Raw genomic sequence first — 17382 nt, 5'->3', positions numbered from 1 at the left:
GAACAGGGATCCTCGCCTTGTGGCCAGGGCTGGACCCTGCTTCCTCTCAGTCCACCTCCCTAAGGAAAAAAAAAATCAGTGATTCACCTCCTTTACCAATAGTGACCTGACCCTCCTTCAAACCCCAGGCGCACCTCTGTAGCCTGCATGGCACAGACAGCTCTTGCTTTCCTGGTGATTGTAGGCCCTGGCTCAGATTCTGAGCCTCCGTGGACCCGAGGCTGCCTTTCCCCAGTGGCTGTGGGTGGAGGGGCTGCCAAACCCAGTGTCTGCGACAAGGGAGACAGAGGCATGGCAAGAATCCAGCTTTGACCTTTATTCAAGAGACCAGATGGGTTGCCCCAGGAGCCGGCTGCCAGCCCTGAGGACAAGCAAGGCTGGAGACCCACAATCTGGCCCTGCTTAGCCCTGAGCTGCAGCCTCAGCCCCAGGATCCTGCTTGCAGCCACCACTGGCGCAGGCAGAGAGCGCCCTGGGGGACTGGATGCTGCTAGTGATTCATTAAAAAAAGAAAAAATACACCAAGGTTCCATGTTCCCCGTGACAGGTGGGCCTGGGGGCCAGCATAGGCGGCCCTGATAGCCGCATGATTCTGTACAATCCGCCACCTGGGGCAGAGGGCGGACCCACAGAGGCTACTTCTTGGCTTTGGCAGAGTTGCGGGGTGGGGTGATAGGCCGGCCTCCAGGGTTCAGGCCACTGAACTGCCCGTATTTCCCCTTGTTCTTGTCGGCGGGCTTGAGAATCTGAAAGAGACAAGGCTGGTCAGGGTCTCCGAGCAGCATGGAGAGGAAGGCCTGCCGGCCCAGCCCTGCCCTGCCGCCCCACCTGGAAGGAACACATCAGCGTCTCATCCACACTCATCATGGCGCCTGCGTTGTCAAATTCGCCACAGTAGTTGGGAGCCGAGAAGAGTGTCACCAGCTGCCGCTTGGCAAAGAACTCGTAGCCGTCCTCGACCACCTGGACCAGGACAGGCCGTCAGCACAACCGGGGCCGGCCCTGGGCCCCACCTCACCTCACAGGCCAGCACTGCCAGCCCACCTGGTGTGCCCGGCAGATGAGGTCCAAGTCGTGCTTGTGCAGGAACTTGGCCACCACCTCAGCCCCGAAGGTAAAGGAGACGCCACGGTCATTCTCGCCCCAGCCCTGCACATCCTTGTCGGGGTCCGACCACAGCAGATCACACAGCAGCCCCTGGTCAGGTACATCTGTGGGCCTCATGATACGCCGAATCTGTTCCATCGACTGCAGGTCTGGGGACAGGCCTGGGTGACAAGGACCAGGTCACCACCTCAAACAGGCCTCAGAACAAGCCCGCCCCAACTCCTCAAATGCCCAGCTGGCAGAAGGCATCCCCTGTCTTCTCAAGGCCCTGCCCTCCAGGCAGAGCTCCTACAGCCGAGTGAACCCTCTGCACAAGGACCAGGCTCAACAGAGGACCAGGCAGTGGGCGGCAGGGGGCCACCTGGAAGAAATGACTGCCAAGCCCAAGCCCAGGCAGAGCTGTTACAGGCAGCTGGGAACAGCCCCAGCTGGCCCCGGGCTCGGGACCATGCCCCGGCTCCCACCTCGCACGGGCCCAGAGCCCCTCACCTCCGTGGCAGCAGAAGATCTTCTCATCCACGATGGCGGCGATGGGCAGGCAGTTGAAGCAGTCGGTGAACGTTTTCCACAGCTTAATATTGTAGCGTCTCTTGCCTGTCCAGAGAAAGGAGGTGGCTCGGGAGGAGGCCGTGCGCCCCACCCCTCAACCTGGGGAACTTGACCATTTGGACACGTCTGAGAGAGGGGCTGCTGCCTCCCAGGAGACATCCTCAAGCAGCAGTGTCCACAGGAACCCCCTCGGGGTTGTCTCCCTCCCCCATCCACCAGGCAGGACCAGGTCTGGCTTATCTCCACTTGCAGGCAGCGGAATCCAGTCCAGAGGGGCATCCTCAATGCTTAAATAATGGAGGTACTGGAGGGAGTGCCCTGCCTTCGAACACGGGCAGCCATTCTCAAATCCCTCCCGGAGCCCAGCCCGGTGCCAGGAGGGCAGGGCGGAGAGATGAGAACTGAGGCGGCCTCCACGCGGCTCCTGGTCTGTGAGACACCCTACGCCAGGCCAGAGGGAGGGTCCACTCACTAGCGCGGGGCCCCTTTGGGAGCTGGGCCGCCCCAGGCACTGCCCACTCACACTCATCGTAGAAGCCGTAGATGCGGTTGATGCTGGCACACTCGTGGTTCCCCCGGAGCAGGAAGAAGTTCTCCGGGTACTTGATCTTATAGGCCAGCAGCAGGCAGATGGTCTCCAAGGACTGCTTGCCCCGGTCCACGTAGTCCCCCAGGAAGAGGTAGTTGCTCTCCGGAGGGAAGCCGCCGTACTCGAACAGGCGCAGAAGGTCGTAGTACTGGCCGTGGATGTCGCCTGTGACCCAGGGAACAGTCAGCACAGGCTGCAGGCTCTGGAATTGACCCAGAGTTGAGCTCAAGGAAAAAAAGGGAGGGGTGCCATCTCAGGAAGCCAAGAGGCCTGGGGAGGGTCTCACCGCAGATCTTGAGGGGGGCCTCCAACTCCAGAAGGATGGGCTGGCTCAGGAAAATCTCCCTGGATTTCAGGCACAGGCCGCGGATCTCATTCTCTGTCAGCTGCACATTCTTTCCAGGCCTCGAGCCCTGCACTGGGGGCAGCAGGGAGCGTCAGGACCCTGGTCCGTCGGGCAGGAGGGGGAGCGGGCCATAAGGGTGGTCCCAAGGGCATATCTGGGGGCGCGTGGGCCTCCTGGGCCCCTCCTGGCCCAGGGGCAGCTGTTGCTGCTGCGTGTCGGGGAACCTCCGCCTCAAGCCTCCCAGGACGGGGCCGAACTACCCACAGGACACTCCCGAGGGGACTGCTGTGCGCAGGGGCCTGCCGCCCACGCCTCGAGGCGCAGGACCCCTTCCCGAGGACCGGGCTTCGAAGGTTTCTCCCGCGCCCCAGGAGCCCCCGGCCCTGGAGCCCCGCGCCCCCCGCCGGAACTGGCCCGACCTCCCGGGTGCGCCCGGGCGGGGGGGGGCCGGGTGGCGGCCGCGAGACCTCGCGGCCCGTCCCCGCCCAGAGCAAGCTGGCCCTGGGGGAGCGGCGCGCGCGACGGCCGGGCCGGGCCGAGACGCGCGGCCGCGACCCCTCCCGGCCAACCTTCCAGCAGGCGCCCGATGATAGAGTCCAGGTTGAGCTTCTCGCTGTCGGACATGGCGGCTCCGCCGCTCCGGCCCAGCAGCTCCGGGCCCGCGCCTGCCTCCCGCCCTCCGGCCGCCTCCTTCCGGCCTTGCGCTCCTTCCGCCGCCCCGGCCGCCCCGCCCCGGCGCCCCGCCCCGCCCCGCCGCCCCCCGCGCTCTCGAGCGCCCCCGCCGGCCGCCGGGTGCACGGCCGCCGGGGCGGGGCGGGGCGGGGCGGGGCCACGCTCAGCCCCGCCCCCGGCTCCCCCGCGGCTCGGGGCCCGGAAGTGCCGGGAAGTTGTTTTCGTCCCGCGGAGGCCGCGCGGTCCTTCCCCCGGGGCGAGCGCGCCGGTGCCGGCCCCGAAACAGGCGGGTCAAGTGCCCAGGGCAGAGCAGGCCCAGGCCGGGCGCTGGCCAGAGGCCGCCCGCGCGTCGGGCCGCGAGGCTGCCGCGGCCTCCAGCGCCGCCTGGCCCCGGGCTCGTTGCCTGCGGGGCCCGCGGGGTCGCGCGGCGCTGAACCCTGGCGCGCCTGCCGGGCGGCGCGGCCGCGCTGCGCGCGTGTTCGAAGCAGTGCCCCGCCGAGGGCCGCACATCATAACCCTTGCTAGGCCCGTGAGCTGAGGCCTCGTGCGCCGTACCTGGAGGTGGCCCCTCGCACCCCGCGGGCGCCGAGCCTATAGCCACATGGGTGGGAGGGGCCCAGGCTCAGGGGCACAGGGGCAGGGCGGAAGAGGAAGGGGTGACCCCCCCCAGCTTGGGAGGGGCCCCCCAGTGGTTGTTGCTGAAGCCGTGGCTGAAGAGGAAGCGAGAGGAGGAGGTAGGTAGGTGCAGCAGGGAGGTAAGCGGGGCTGGTGGGGACAGGGGACAGTGACCCGCTGAGATAGGTGTGGCCTTTCTGCCAGTCAGGGCCTGGCCCTTTCCCCCCACACACATCCCTGAAGGGCAGAGGGGGCTTGGTGAGATAACCTGAAACCTGAAACCTCCCTCTCTGACCCTGAAACCAGGCCCTGGAGCTGGGGACTCCCGCATATGGGGCCCACGCCCTGAGCTACTAGAAGCTTCTCTCTCACTGACTCTCCCCACACCTTGCAGCCTGGAGCGGCAGGGGTCTGGGGTGCCATGGCCCAGACCCTGGGGGAGGACCTGGTACAGCCTTTGGAGCTGCAGGATGACTCCAGCTCTTTGGGCTCCGATTCTGAGCTGAATGGGCCCGGCCCTTATCGCCAGGCAGATCGCTATGGCTTCATTGGGGGCAGCTCTGCTGAGCCAGGGTAAGTGGGAAAGGGACGGGAGGTAGAAGGGTGTTGGGATTGCGGGTGGGGCTACAGTGAGGCACCCAACCTCAGGGTCCTGGGCAGGTCTGGGGCTTCAGCCAGTGTCAGCCCTCCACAGGGTGGAATCCTAAACTGGCAGGGCTAGGGGTGGGGTATCCTTATACATCTCTTTCATTCCCAGTTTCCAAGGGTTTGTACCTGCCCTTGGGGGCTGAACATCGTTCCCCTTTCAGTCTCAGATCCTGGCCCAGGATCCCAGATCCAAATCAGAGAACCTACACCGCTCCCCCGCCCTCCCCTTTCCCAGTGTAGACACAGGACAAGCCAAAAGACAGCGGACCAGAAACGGACCTGGCTGCTAGGCCAGGGCTCCAGTTCAATGAGTTGCCCATGCCCTGTCCCTGGATGACAGCCAACCAGCCCTTCCCCCAAAACACACCTACACACCCCCTTCAGTCTCTCCTGCTTCCGCCCACAACCCAGCCACATCCTTTCCTGTCCCCATGACAACTGGCAAGCTGGCAACTCCTGGGTGACAGGTCGCCCCTCCCCCAGGGCACCCCAGACGTCCCAGGGCTAGGAGGTCCGGCAGCGTGGAGGGTCGCATAGGTGAGCCCCAATACCTGGACGCCTGTGTCCTGTGTCCCTAGGTTGGGTCACCCTCCTGCAGACCTCATACGCCAGCGGGAGATGAAGTGGGTGGAGATGACTTCGCACTGGGAGAAAACCATGTCTCGGCGGTACAAGAAGGTGAGGGGAGTGTGGCCCGCCTGCCTCCTTGGCCCCTCTCCCTCTGCGTCAATCCACGCACTGACAAAATTACCCTCTGGTGCCTGGCACCTCCTGCCTTCTCCTGCCCCCCAAAGTGGCCCTCTGCTCCAGAACAAGCTTGGGGCTTGTTCCCACGATGCAGGGGAGGCTGGCCAATTGGCCTGACGCTTTCCCTGGCACCCGCAGGTTAAGATGCAGTGCCGGAAGGGCATCCCCTCCGCCCTGCGGGCCCGGTGCTGGCCCCTGTTGTGTGGCGCCCACGTTTGTCGGGTGAATAGCCCTGTAAGCTATGAGGTAAGGGAATTGGCTGTCCCTGGCTGTTCCCCTCGCCCCTCGCTATTCTGAGCCCGCACACCCACCTGCCTGCCCTCCCACAGACCCTGGCCAAGACCCCTGGAGACCCGCAGTGGATGGAGACCATCGGCAGGGACCTGCACCGCCAGTTCCCTTTGCATGAGATGTTTGTGTCGCCCCAGGGTCATGGGTACGAGGCCGGCAGTGCCCAGGGGCCCCAGCCCCTCCAACCCTAGGCGCGTTGGTGCATTCCCCTGCCCTAGCTTTATGTGCTTACATTTCAGGGGACTCAGCCCAGCCCAGGGCCTGGGGCCTGGACAGAGCACACCAGAGGGTAGGGAAGGGAGGCCTGAGGACTGATTGCTAACGGGGTCTTCTGGCACAGGCAGCAGGGGCTCCTGCAGGTACTGAAGGCCTACACGGTGTATCGGCCTGAACAGGGCTACTGCCAGGCCCAGGGCCCTGTGGCGGCCGTGCTGCTCATGCACCTGCTCCCAGAGGTGAGTGCCCTTAACCCTGCTCCAGAGGCCAGAGACCCAAGGCCCCAAGCCCCAGTGACCCATGATCCTCAACCCTAATGGTCTAGGGTCCTAGTAATCCTGTGCTGGGACCCGTGACACCCGACCTCAGGAATGCTCAGGGGCCGGGGATCCTTGACTCCCAGATCCGAAGGGCCCAGGGACTCACGACTGCCAACGTCAGTGACCTTGAAGCCCCATGATCTTGACTTCCTGAACCTGGGACCTTGACCCCTGACCCTTACCCCAGGTACTTAAGAGTTAGGATGTTGTCACTTGGACTTCATGACTCTTAATTCTGAACATGTCACTCCTGACTGCACAACCCCAGGAACCCAGGACTTGAACCCCACCCTGCAACCCTCAAATTCCATGCCCTGAGCCCAGTGACTTCCAGCCCCCTAAACACATTGATGGACCTCCATCTGGGCAAAGGGGAGACTCTGGATAAGAATAACTGCAGATAGTGTCAGCCCTCTGCTGAGCCCCAGCCCCCTGCCCTGCGCTTCCCCCGTGGTCCACTCTGCTGGGCACTCAGACCCCGTGCCCACCCCCCAGGAGGCCTTCTGGTGCCTGGTACAGATCTGCGAGGCCTACCTCCCTGGCTACTACGGGCCCCACATGGTGAGTGGCTGGCATGGGGCTAGAGGGTTTGGGGGAGGGCTGGGCTGGCAGGTGGGGACCGCGGGGGCAGAGCCAGGGCTCGACAGTGGAGGTGCTGATGGACATGGCTGCAGGAGGCCGTGCGACTGGATGCCGAGGTGTTCACGGCCCTGCTGCGGCGGCTGCTCCCTCGCGTGCACAAGCACCTGCAGCAGGTGGGCGTTGGGCCCCTGCTCTACCTGCCTGAGTGGTTCCTGTGCCTCTTCGCGCGCTCCCTGCCCTTCCCCACAGTGCTGCGCATCTGGGACGCCTTCCTCAGTGAGGGTGAGTGGGGAGGTGGGGGCCTGGGGGACGCAGTGTGCAAGGGAGGGGGCACCCCCACTCTGCCGCCCTGCTGGCCTGCGCCTACCCTGGCCTGGACCGGGGTGCATGGGGTGCTGTGGGCAATGGCGCTGAGCCAGTCCCTCACACATGTACTGCACGGCAGCCTCGTCCCCTGGGCTGAGACCAGCAGAAGGTGGGTGTGCTGGGAGAGTGCCTGGGAGAGGATGGGGGGACCCCAGGGGTGGAGCAGCTCTAGGGCTGTGCAGTGGGGCATGGCCCAGAGCAGGGCACTCACCCCTGGGGAGCCCTCACTGGGGCCAGGCGCTGCTCTGGAACTGATGGGGTGATGGGAGGCAACGATAACCAGGTTAACGGGATAGATACAGATGATCGAAAGTGCCACCAAGGAAATAAAACAAGCTGTGGCAGAGCATCAGGGCAGTGGCGGGAGGAAAGGGCTGTTTTCAAAGATGCTCTGGTTGCTCCGTAGAGGAGGGCAACCTGCGGGCAGGGTGGCGGCCGGGAGGCCTCGAGGGCACTGGCCCAGGATCCAGCTCCAGACGACTGGACAGGGTAGGGTGAGGGAAGGGAGAAGCTGTGGCCAGGCCAAGAGTGGGGGCACCTGGGCAGAGCTAAGCTGGACTCTGGTGCTTGGGGGCTTGGTCCTAGTGCCTGCCTCCCCGCCCCCAGTAACTCATTTGCATCCTTGTCGATGTGGGATGTGTACAGTTGCACCTGAAAATGGTAGGAGTCAGTGTATTTACTGAGCACCTGCTGTGTGCCCACCTGACTAGTCTGGCTTTGAGCTCTGGCCCTCACGGTCCAAGTCACCTACCATGTGCCACCTGCCCTCCAGCCCTGCATCTCGAGAGCGGCCGGGCCGGGGCCCTGTCAGTGGGGCTGAACTGCCCTCGTCCTGTCAACCCTGGACCAGCACCGCCAGATTTCCCTTCCCGAAAATGAGAACGTTAATAGTTGCTGTTGTCTCTTTACAAGTCACAGTTGTCACAGGGCCTTGAGGTTCCCTAACCACTCTGCTCGGCAGAACGGAGGCTGCCAGGAGGGAGTTCAGTGGCACCTGGAAGGGCCCAAGGTCACCCCAAGAGCCGGCCCAGGAGCGTGCATGCACGCCCGTGTGTGAGCGGGCGTGGTTACACGTACATGTGTGAACTCTGTGCTCCTGGTTTAGGGGTGAGGAGCTGTGTGTGGAATCCAGAATCAGAAAGTCACAGAGCTGAGCTGGAAAGGCCCTGCAGGTTCCGCCTGCCCCTTCCTTGTGGGAACGAAATGAGGCCCGAGAGGGTTTGGCATGAAGCCCCCGTTATCTGTAGCCCCTGGCTCCTGGCAGATGCTCAGCCGGGAAGGGACGGCAGCTGCTGAGACTGACCCTCCAGTGCCTCAGTCGCTCCTCCCGGCTCAGGAGGCACCAGAGTGACAGCAGGGTGGAAGGCATCTGGCGGGGGGCAGGGTCAGATGCAGAACTGGGGTGCTGGCCCCCTGCTGAGCGAGCCCTTGTCCCGCAGGTGTGAAGGTGCTGTTCCGTGTGGGGCTGACGCTAGTGCGTCTGGCACTGGGCACCTCAGAACAGCGCCTGGCCTGCCCCGGGCTCCTGGAGACGCTCGGGGCCCTTCGAACCATCCCGCCTGCACAGCTGCAGGAGGAGGTCTTCATGTCCCAGGTGTGTGCCCCTGCCCGCCCTCCCGGTGCCCGGCCCCTGCTGCACCATTGGGGAAACTGAGCCCCAGCACAGGAAGTCAGAATGTGGACCCCTCTCGGTTCCTGTCCCGAGAGCAGCAGTGAGCAAACCCCAGGCCTCAAGTGACTTTCGATGGCCCCCTAGCCAGGCTGTCAGGGCCTCAGCCCTCAGCCACTTCCTGGGTTTGTGTGCTGCCCGCCCCGTGGGGACTTCACAGTTTCCTGCCCCCGCCCCCACCCCCACCCCCAGGCAGGGCAAACTCAACAGCAACTGCCCCCTCCCAGGTGCACAGCGTGGCCCTGTCCGAGCAGGACCTGCAGCGGGAGATCAGGACCCAGCTGGCACAGCTTCCCGCATCGGCGTCCGGGCCACCACCGCGGCCCCAGGCCCGCCTGCCCGGGGCACAGGCCATCTTTGAGGCCCAGCAGCTGGCTGTGGTTCAGGGAAGCGCCAAACCTGAGACACCCCTCATCGTGGTGCAGCCCCCTGAGGAGCCCAAGCGCAAGCCTCAGACCCGTGGCAAGACTTTCCATGGGTTGCTGACTCGGGCCCGGGGTCCCCCGCTCCAGGGCCCCCCCAGGTCTCATCGAGGCTCCACCTCCTTCCTGGACACCCGATTCTGAGGACACTGCACTCAGTGCGCCCAGGTCTCAATCGCCTGAACGATGGACACGAGCCCTGAAAACGGATGCCACACTTCAAGGCCCCGATCTGGGGGCTCAGCTTCCTTCCTGTGGACTGTGGCATGAACATTGTCGGGGGCCGGGGACCCTGACCCACATCAGCCCACAAAGCTGTCCTGGCACCTGGGCCCCTGCGAGCATCGCAGCTGGTGCTGATAGCGTGTGGGGCTAAGGCCGCAGGCTGGACTTGGGGACCCCAAAGGGCTTCCTGGAATAAAGTCTGACTGTGCAGAAGCCTGGATGGAGTTGAATTAAATGCCCTAGACAGGATGACCCTGGCCCTCACTCCATTGCTGCCTCTCCCCAAGTCCTAGCTCCCGTAATCTGCCTAGGGGCACGCCCAGCTGCCTGCTGGCTGCCAAGAAGGTGTTGACCAACATCAGGAGCCCATGTGAGCCCTGGCCCAGCCTCTTGGGAGCAGGTAGGCTCCCACATCGGTGGGAGGAGGGCCCCCACAGGGAGGCTGGCCGAGGAGTGGGGCTCTAGTCCCTATTTTGCCCTTCCCCTGGGCTGGTTCAGGACCCCGGGGGTCGGGATGGGGAGGGCCTCTAACCCAAGTCTGCCCCCCACCCATGGTCCTGGTTCTGGCCTCAGAGAGAACCAGGCAGACAAAGACCCAGTGTGCCCGGGACAAAGGAGAAAGGTCCCTCCGGCCCTGCCTCCTCCCGCGCCAGCAGCACCCCTCAGGACTGCCTCCATGGAAACCTCCTACACTTGCTAATTGCTCCTGTGGGTGCCTGGGGTGCCTGGGCCCCGCGCCATCGCCAGGACAACGGGGCTGGTCCCAGCGCGGCTGGCCTCCCCGCTGTGCCCGTCCTGGGTGCTGGGCCTCCCTGGGCGTCTCCATGGCAGGATGGAGGGTGGGCGGCTAGGCAGGGTGGGAGCCGCTGAATGGTGCCGTGTTTGGTCAGCAGTCCCAGTGGTCGAGCTGAAACACAGGCCCGGCCACACTTCAGAACCCAAGTCCAGAAGCTTCTCGTGCCCGGCCCACAGGTTGTAGGCTGCCTGTGTTTATGTGGGGCTCGCTCTGCCGACCATCCCACCCCTGAAGCCTGGAGATGGGGATCGCAGGGCTCAGCCCCAGCTCTGCCATTTCCCTGGGGAAACTGAGGCTCAGAAAGGGGGCAAACTCGGCCAAGATCTTGCTGCCATGGCCAAGCCAAGATTGCCCCTGCCCCCACCACCCATCCGTAGCTATGAACCTTCGCTCTCTGCTCAGCACCCAGCCTGGTCTGCCGGTCTGGGGTTGCCTTTCTCCTGCCCACGCACTCCCTCAGCCCTCGTCCCCCGAGTGGGAGGCAGCAGCTGGGGACCTGTGGCGGGGTAGAGAGCTTCCCAAGCCCTCCCCTTCTCTTCCCCACTGCACAAAGGCACCTGCAGGTCACAGAATCTTTTTTCAGACCTGCCGCCTCCAGGCACCCTCTCTCTGCAAGTGGTGTTGCTAACCTCTTCAGAGAAAGGGGGGTAGTGCTCAGTGAGGGGGCGTGCCCAGCCCAAGATGATGCGGAGGGGCAGAGCCAGCCTGAGCGCAGACTCCTGTGCCTTCTAGACATTGCCTTGGCCCTTGAGTGGGGAGTCTAATGGAATCTCGGCACCACAGCAGGTGGGGGGCCTATAGCTGCATTCTACCTATCAACTCCCGCCCCCCATGGGCTCAGCTATTTTGCTGGAAGAATAGAGGTGCAGCGGCCTTGGCCCCAGCCCCAGAATCTGTCACAAGGCTGGGAGGGGAGCACGGTGGCAGTGGGTCCCCCTGAAGATAGGCCATGGGCAGAGGGTCTCCAGCTGAGGCTGAGCCAACACCTTGCTGCCCTCATGAGCATTTTCTGGGCAGCTCTCTGCAAGGCCATTATCAACGCATTGCACGAGGAGTGAGCTGGGGGTTCAGAGCAGAGGAGGACCAGCAGCTCCTACCACATCTCTGCACTGGGCAGGAAAAATGTCCTTCCTCCAACCACATGTCCTTCCTCCAACCTTCCTCCAACCTCCCCCCTCAGCCCTGGGGGGCAGAGGGACAGGACCACTCAGCGGGGCACCCTTGTGCAGTGAGCAACCTGCACAACTGTACTGAGCGACACTGGCAGCCCCAGTTCCTGATGATCTGCCTGCAAAGGACTCAGAGAAGACAAGTCATGCACTTGGGAGCCACCCAGCCTGTGGGGATTGGAGCTGAGATGACCCCACAGGTTAGGCTCCACCCCACCCCCCCCCCAGATATTCAGAATGGACTTTTTCCAAATGTATCACCTTGGCATAGGTAGCTAAGGTCGAGCGAAGCCCCACAGGTTTCACTACCTTAACTACCTCAATGTTTAATGATTACCCAGGTTTAGGGCCATCTGCAGAATAACCTTCTTTTGGAGACACCTATCTCGTGGCAGGGCATCTGGTCTTTGTCCCAGAAGCCCCCAGGAGTCCCCCCTTCCTTGTCACGTGAGACCCCTCCTCCTCTTTGGTGCCCCAGGCCCTCATCCCGTTTATAGTTCAAGAATAAAAAGCTCTTGTTCTGCCCCATTACAGCCATGTAAATTCTCCATATGTGTGTAATTAAATTGGTTCTTTTTCTCCTACTAACCTGCCTGATACTAATTTGCTTAACCAGCATGAGAAGAACTAGAAGGGTGGGTAAAATTTCCCCAGCACCCCTACGACTTGTCGTTGGCCTGGGTCAGTCCTGGGCACGGGAGTGGGTGGGGGGAGCAAAAAAGTGGAAGGGCAAATGGACCCGGGCCTTGGCCTGAGGAGGGAGGGTCCATGGGCTCCATCTCCCACTGCCACCCACCCCAGAGATCCCCACCCCCACCCCCACTGACCCAGTTCTTCATCCCATCCCTACCCGACTCAACTCACCTCTCCCCAGCTCGTGACCTCGGGCTTGCCCCCGCGGTGCCTTGAGACTTACTTTCCTCCTCTGTAACAGGCAGACGTGTAAGTGCCACCTCAGAGGATTCCGTGAGATCCTGAATACAAAACCCACCCCCGGCACCCAGGACGTGGGCGGGACGCGGGCAGCACCACCACTGAGCGCTCCCCTCTTGCCCGGCAGCCCCTGCCCGCCAGAGCCCAGGCGAAAGCTGGCATTGCCCTCCCGCCGAGGCGAGGACACGGAGTCCGGGCAGCTGCACAGATTGTGTTCGAAACACCAGGACCTAAATGGAGCGAGTTGCTTCCCTTAAAAGCCCCACGTCTCGAAACTGAGACTTAATGACAGTTTCGGCCTTCCCAGAAATGGAGTCATTCTTGTGGTGGCTGTTAAGAGATCTAGTTGGCTTTATTAGACAATTCGGGGAGCTGGGCAGCCTCCCGCCCCCGGGGCTGCCAGGCTTCCCCAGAAAGAGGCTCTCCCAGCAGCTCAACAGGACTGTTCGCTCAGCACCAGTCAGGCGGCCCGGCGGCCCCGCCGCCCCAGTGACCAGGCCATCATCGACTCGCTTTTCTTGTCTCCTGCTGTCAGGGGGAAGGATGTGCTGTAGCGCCAGTTTCCTCGTTTCTGCTCCTTCTGCCTTTGAAAGCCTTGCAGCCCCTAGCTGCCCGCCTGGCTGCGGCCCGATGGGTGAATCATTGAATAAAGACAATGAGAACTTTACATTTGCTCAGTTGAATTTTGCTTTGTTTTGTCGCACGTTAAAGGCTTATTAGGGAAACGAGATGTCTGTGTAGACACGGTGGGCAGTCTTCAAGGGCAAGAGCTGCTGCTTTTTATTTTTTAGCACTTGCCAGGCGTCAAAGCTCAAGCTCATTGGTGACACCCGTGCCCCGCCCCTTCCCCCCGCCAGTGGGGTGGCACTGGCACTCAGGTTACCCAGGCAGCAAAGAGAATGGATCTTCTGGAGGGTCCACGGCTCATCCCAGGGCCACGGGGCAAGCCGCTGTAGAGCTGGAGCTGGCGGGCCAAGCGGCTCTGGAGAGCCACATGGGGAATGTGGGCTAGGCTGGGCTGGAGGACCCTGAACCCCCGAACGAGGCCCTTCTCCCCTCTGAGTCCCTCCCGTGGTTGGGTCCTTACAGAATGCTCTGTATACAGCTGCAGAAGGGGCCCCCACAATTGTCATGGGCCCCTTGATCCCTCCCCCAGCCCTGGAGGCTCCTGGGGACTGAGTGAGGGGTGTCTCCGATACCTCCTTCCCCAAGGCAATCAGGGAGATTGGAGGCATGAGGTGGAGGAGTTAAACAACAGCTTGCCTTTGCGGGGTGCGTGGTCCCGCAGCTTTGTGAGATGGGAAGGAACCCCATTTTGGGCAGGAGAAATGGAGTTTCAGACCAGAGTGGGGAGGTGCCAGGCTCTATCACCAGAGCTAGGCGTCTTCTCCAGGAAAGGGTCAGTTTTGGGGTTTGTTTCTTGGGGTGATTTAGTGACAGTGAGACAACTCTCTTAGGGTGTGATTCTGTGGGTGTTTGGGTGGGTGCCCCTGGGTCTAAGAATTTTTGTCTTTGGGAGATTATGGGTATAACTGTGGGTGACTGGCTGCCCCAGGGCACGTTGGATGGAGTAGACACCCCCTTTCCTGTGCTCACACCCACTGGAACCCCTAGCGTGGTCACTCCCTTCCCTCTTGGCCTCCTGGGGGCGGAGGGTATCTCAGAGAACTACCCCTGTGGGGGCATCTTGCTGAGTGGCCACTACTCTCTCAGGACCAGAGAGGCGAGAAGGGGCCCCTCCTCCTGCACACCTGAGGAGGTGTGCAAGAACCCGGCTCCAACTTGGCTTCCTGGGGAGGTCGGCCTCTGGGCCGAGGGCTCTGGGCTGGGCGGGACAGCTGCCCGGGTGTGCTGGGGAGCTCAGCACTGACCAAGGGCCGGCTCCGCCTGAGCCCCAGCCGCTCTCCTGGCCACCCACCCTCAAGGGCGGGCCCTAGTACCAGCCTCTGCCGGCTCCGGTTCTCCCCTCCCCCCAACTCGCCCGTCCGCTCTTTCCATGTCTCCTCCATGGCGGGTCTGTCCCTGCCCCTGTGCCCACCTCCTCTTAGTTCCCAGGACCAATGTCCAGCGCCGTCTGGGCGGCTCCGGCCCGGGGCTACCTGGCCCCCTGTTCCGACGCAGCGGTCTCTGGGCGCCCCCGTCCCCCGTCTGTCTGTCCCTCCCCGACCCGCCCGGCGCCCGCCTCCGGCCCCGGCCCCCGGCCCAGGCCCCCTCGCGCGCCCCAGGCGGGACCCCCTGGCGGGCCGCGGCGGCGGGCGGGAGGGGCGGGGGCGCCCGCGTGCAGGTCCCGCCCGCCCCGCCCACCCCGGCGCCCCGGTCTCTATATAAAGCGGCGCGCCCAGCCCAAGGCCCGCCGCCGCCCAGCCGCCCGGTCCGCGCCGCCCGCCACCAGCCGCCGCCAGGTACCCCGGCTCCTGCCCGCGCCCCGGGGAGAGCCAGGGAGGGGGGCTGCGGGGCCGGGCCGCGCGGCCGGGGGCCTTGAGCGCCCGCGCCCCCAGAGGGACCCTCGACGCTCGCCCCGCGCCCCGCTGGGCCCCGCACGCCCCCCGCCGGAGGGACTGTCAGGACCCCGCGTCGGCCCAGCCCTGGCTGCGCGAGCTCAGGGCGGCGGGACCCACGGGGGTCCCGGAGGCAGAAATCTCTCTGCACCTGCCTCCTTGGGGTGGGGGTGGGGCAACCTTGGCCGCCTCTGGCACGGGCGGCGCAGAGGGGTGGGGCCTGTCAGCCCAGAGGCGGGGGGCTGTGGGTGTGACCGCCTCCTCTGTCCCTCTCCCTGTGTCTCTGCCATCAGCCTCTCAGCCTCTCCACCTGTAAGATGGTGAGTTGCCTCGGGTCCCTCACTGCCCCCACCCCAGACCCAGCCTCTGGCCCCTGCCCTATCCCCAGACCCCAACCCCAGGCAGAGGGAGCATCCAGAGGGTGGTGGTTGGCACCCAGAAGCCTCGCCCCAGCAATTCCCTTGCACAGTTGAGACCATAGCCAGCTCACACCCGCTGGACTCCCCACACTGGCCCGGGGAGGTGGGCAGACTTGGGCCCCTTTCATTCATTCTGCAGCATTTATTGAGCACCTACTAGGTACCTACCACCATCCTGCAGTTGGGGATATAGGAGTGAACCCATAGACTGGGCTTTCAGGAAGCTCGACTTTTAAGAAAGGGTCCCCGGACCCAAGGTTTGGCACTGGCGAGCCAGGACTCAAGCCCAGGTCTGGGGCCCAGACATCTCCTGGCCATAGCACACTGTCTCCCATTGACCAAAGTCCAAGCCTCATCAACACCCCAGGGTGGGACAGGGCAAGCACCAGGCACCCACAGGCCCTCTGTGTCCCCACCTATTTTTCCACCAAGCCTCTGAGCCCCCTCGCCAGCCTGAGCAAGGGCAGGGTATGGGGGAGTCATCCAAAGAAAACCTCTCGGAAGTCAGAGTGTCTGAAAAGGACAGGTGCCTAGCACAGGGCTGGGCTCAAGACCCCTGGGGGCGGCAACAGAACAGATACACCCACAGATTTAGGTCTCAGCAGGACCCCACCTCGGTAGCTGGGTCACTGGCCCCAAGGAGAATGAGCAACCTTGGTTCGTTTGTTTATTCTTCTGTCAACAAACATTAAGGGCAGCCACAGTGTGCCAGGCACTGTTTTAGCTGCCTGGGCTGCTCCAGTGAATAAAACAGGCAAACATTTTCACCCCTGTGAGTCAAAGTAGGGCAGACCTGGCACGGGGTGGGGTGGGGGCTGCAGGGGACCATCATCCAGCCAGCTATACGCTGCCTTCTGCCTCCACCCCCAGAGCCCCCACCATTTACAAAGCACTGCCGCCTACGCGTGCCCGATGGCTGACAGGCCTTCACCCCCAGCCCACCCCGAACTCTCCTGGCTCCCGGGACGCCTGTCCAGAGCAGGAGGGGGGTAGCTTATACCCTTGGGTGACTTAACATGCCCCTTGCCCACCCTGCCCGAGACCCACCACTTCTGCCCCCTCAGCTCTCCCTGGATCCGCTGGGTCCCAAGCGGGACTGCCCCCTGGCCTCCAAGGAGGAAGAGGAGGGCCTGTGGGGAGGGGGCTCTGGCCTCCCTCCCACAGGCTACTTCCCTGGCTCCTGGTGCCACGACGTGGGCCTGGACTGCAGGGGCGCCCCGGAAGGGGCAGAGGCCCGGGCCTGGACTGTCTACTACTACAGCCTCCTGCAGAGCTGTCTGCAGCAAGCTGGCCTTCCGGAGACCCAGGACCGCAGCCAGGTGCCCCGCACAGGTGCCGGAGGGCTCCACGGAGGGGGGCCCTGTGGAGGGGGGAGGTGCCTAGCCCAACCTGCTTCCCATCCCCGTCAAGGCTGGCCCCTTCCCCCAGGCTCTGGCTGGGTCTGAAGCCAAGGATGCCAGGCCAGTCGACCTGTCCAGGCCGGTGTTGCTCCCAGGGCCGTCTAGCACCAGTAAGGTCAGGGACCAAGGTCCTGTCCCCGTCCCTCCTCCGCAAGATCCACCTTGGCAATCCACGTCCTTCCATGGAGCTGAAGCTTCTAGAGAGATGTCTTGGAAGCTGCTGTGAAGGCAGCTGATCAGGAGGGCCTGAAGACTCCTCTGCTTCAGCTGTTTTATATGTCATGAGGCCACCAAAGATTTTGTGTCAGAGGGACATGGCTAGAAGACGGGAATGTCACGGCCTGGGTCCCAATGTACAGACTGGGAAACTGAGGTGCAGCGATGCCTCCCCGCGCTGCACTGGGACCAAGGGTCACAGAGAATCAGTGGCAGAGCCCAGGTCGGGCCACCCAGCCTCCAGGGCCGTAGGAGCAGCAGGAGGAGCAGGGAAGCAGCCCGTTGCCGCTCCAGCTTCCTCTCCCATAGGAAACCAGAAGCACTTGGAGACCCCAGGGTAGAGGGTGGGGATTGGAGGGATGGGGAAGGGCTCGATAGACAGCCAGGGGGCCCCCCGGTGAACTGGGAAATGTTCTCTTTCCCGAGGCTGCCCTGGGGCGGAGGTGACCTTGTGCGTTCTGGGATCCCCCAGCACCTTTCTGTCTGTGCTGCTGGAGGGTGGGGTGCAGAGTCCGGGTGAGTGTGTCCCTAGGTTCCCTACCCCCTCCTACAGAAAGGTCAGTTCTGACCTGGCCCGGCCACATCCC

At 63.6% G+C, this 17382-nt stretch overlaps 2 protein-coding genes across 6 annotated transcripts; one reads left to right on the top strand and one right to left on the bottom strand.

The window, feature by feature from the left end:
* Nucleotides 1-296: 296 nt before the first annotated feature.
* On the bottom strand, nucleotides 297-3215 carry PPP1CA (protein phosphatase 1 catalytic subunit alpha; the record flags this gene model as incomplete). Of its 4 annotated transcripts, none has more annotated exons than XM_084238270.1 (7): nucleotides 297-746; nucleotides 829-963; nucleotides 1045-1268; nucleotides 1597-1694; nucleotides 2176-2410; nucleotides 2532-2663; nucleotides 3161-3215. In XM_084238270.1, the coding sequence occupies 7 exons, from the start codon at nucleotides 3213-3215 to the stop codon at nucleotides 636-638; spliced, it is 990 nt and encodes a 329-aa protein (XP_084094396.1). In that variant the 3' UTR covers nucleotides 297-635. The 4 variants fall into 4 exon arrangements, with proteins under 4 accessions (XP_084094396.1, XP_084094395.1, XP_084094397.1 ...); XM_084238269.1 differs by having other exon boundaries at nucleotides 1597-1701; nucleotides 2180-2410; XM_084238271.1 differs by having other exon boundaries at nucleotides 1045-1256; nucleotides 1597-1701; nucleotides 2180-2410.
* A 935-nt stretch (nucleotides 3216-4150) lies between these two features.
* TBC1D10C (TBC1 domain family member 10C) lies at nucleotides 4151-9477 on the top strand. Of its 2 annotated transcripts, XM_084245446.1 has the most exons (9): nucleotides 4261-4451; nucleotides 5105-5204; nucleotides 5412-5519; nucleotides 5603-5709; nucleotides 5905-6019; nucleotides 6596-6661; nucleotides 6775-6964; nucleotides 8488-8642; nucleotides 8945-9477. In XM_084245446.1, the coding sequence occupies exons 1-9, from the start codon at nucleotides 4300-4302 to the stop codon at nucleotides 9281-9283; spliced, it is 1332 nt and encodes a 443-aa protein (XP_084101572.1). In that variant the 5' UTR covers nucleotides 4261-4299; the 3' UTR covers nucleotides 9284-9477. The 2 variants fall into 2 exon arrangements, with proteins under 2 accessions (XP_084101571.1, XP_084101572.1); XM_084245445.1 differs by lacking the exons at nucleotides 5905-6019; nucleotides 6775-6964 and having other exon boundaries at nucleotides 4151-4451; nucleotides 8945-9201.
* The last annotated feature ends 7905 nt before the right edge of the window (nucleotides 9478-17382 follow it).

The sequence above is a fragment of the Talpa europaea genome, assembly GCF_964194135.1.
Source record: "Talpa europaea genome assembly, chromosome: 1".
NCBI classification, from domain to species: domain Eukaryota; kingdom Metazoa; phylum Chordata; class Mammalia; order Eulipotyphla; family Talpidae; genus Talpa; species Talpa europaea.
Note: the sequence above shows the minus strand (reverse complement) of the source record. Positions and strands in the feature narration are given on the sequence as shown.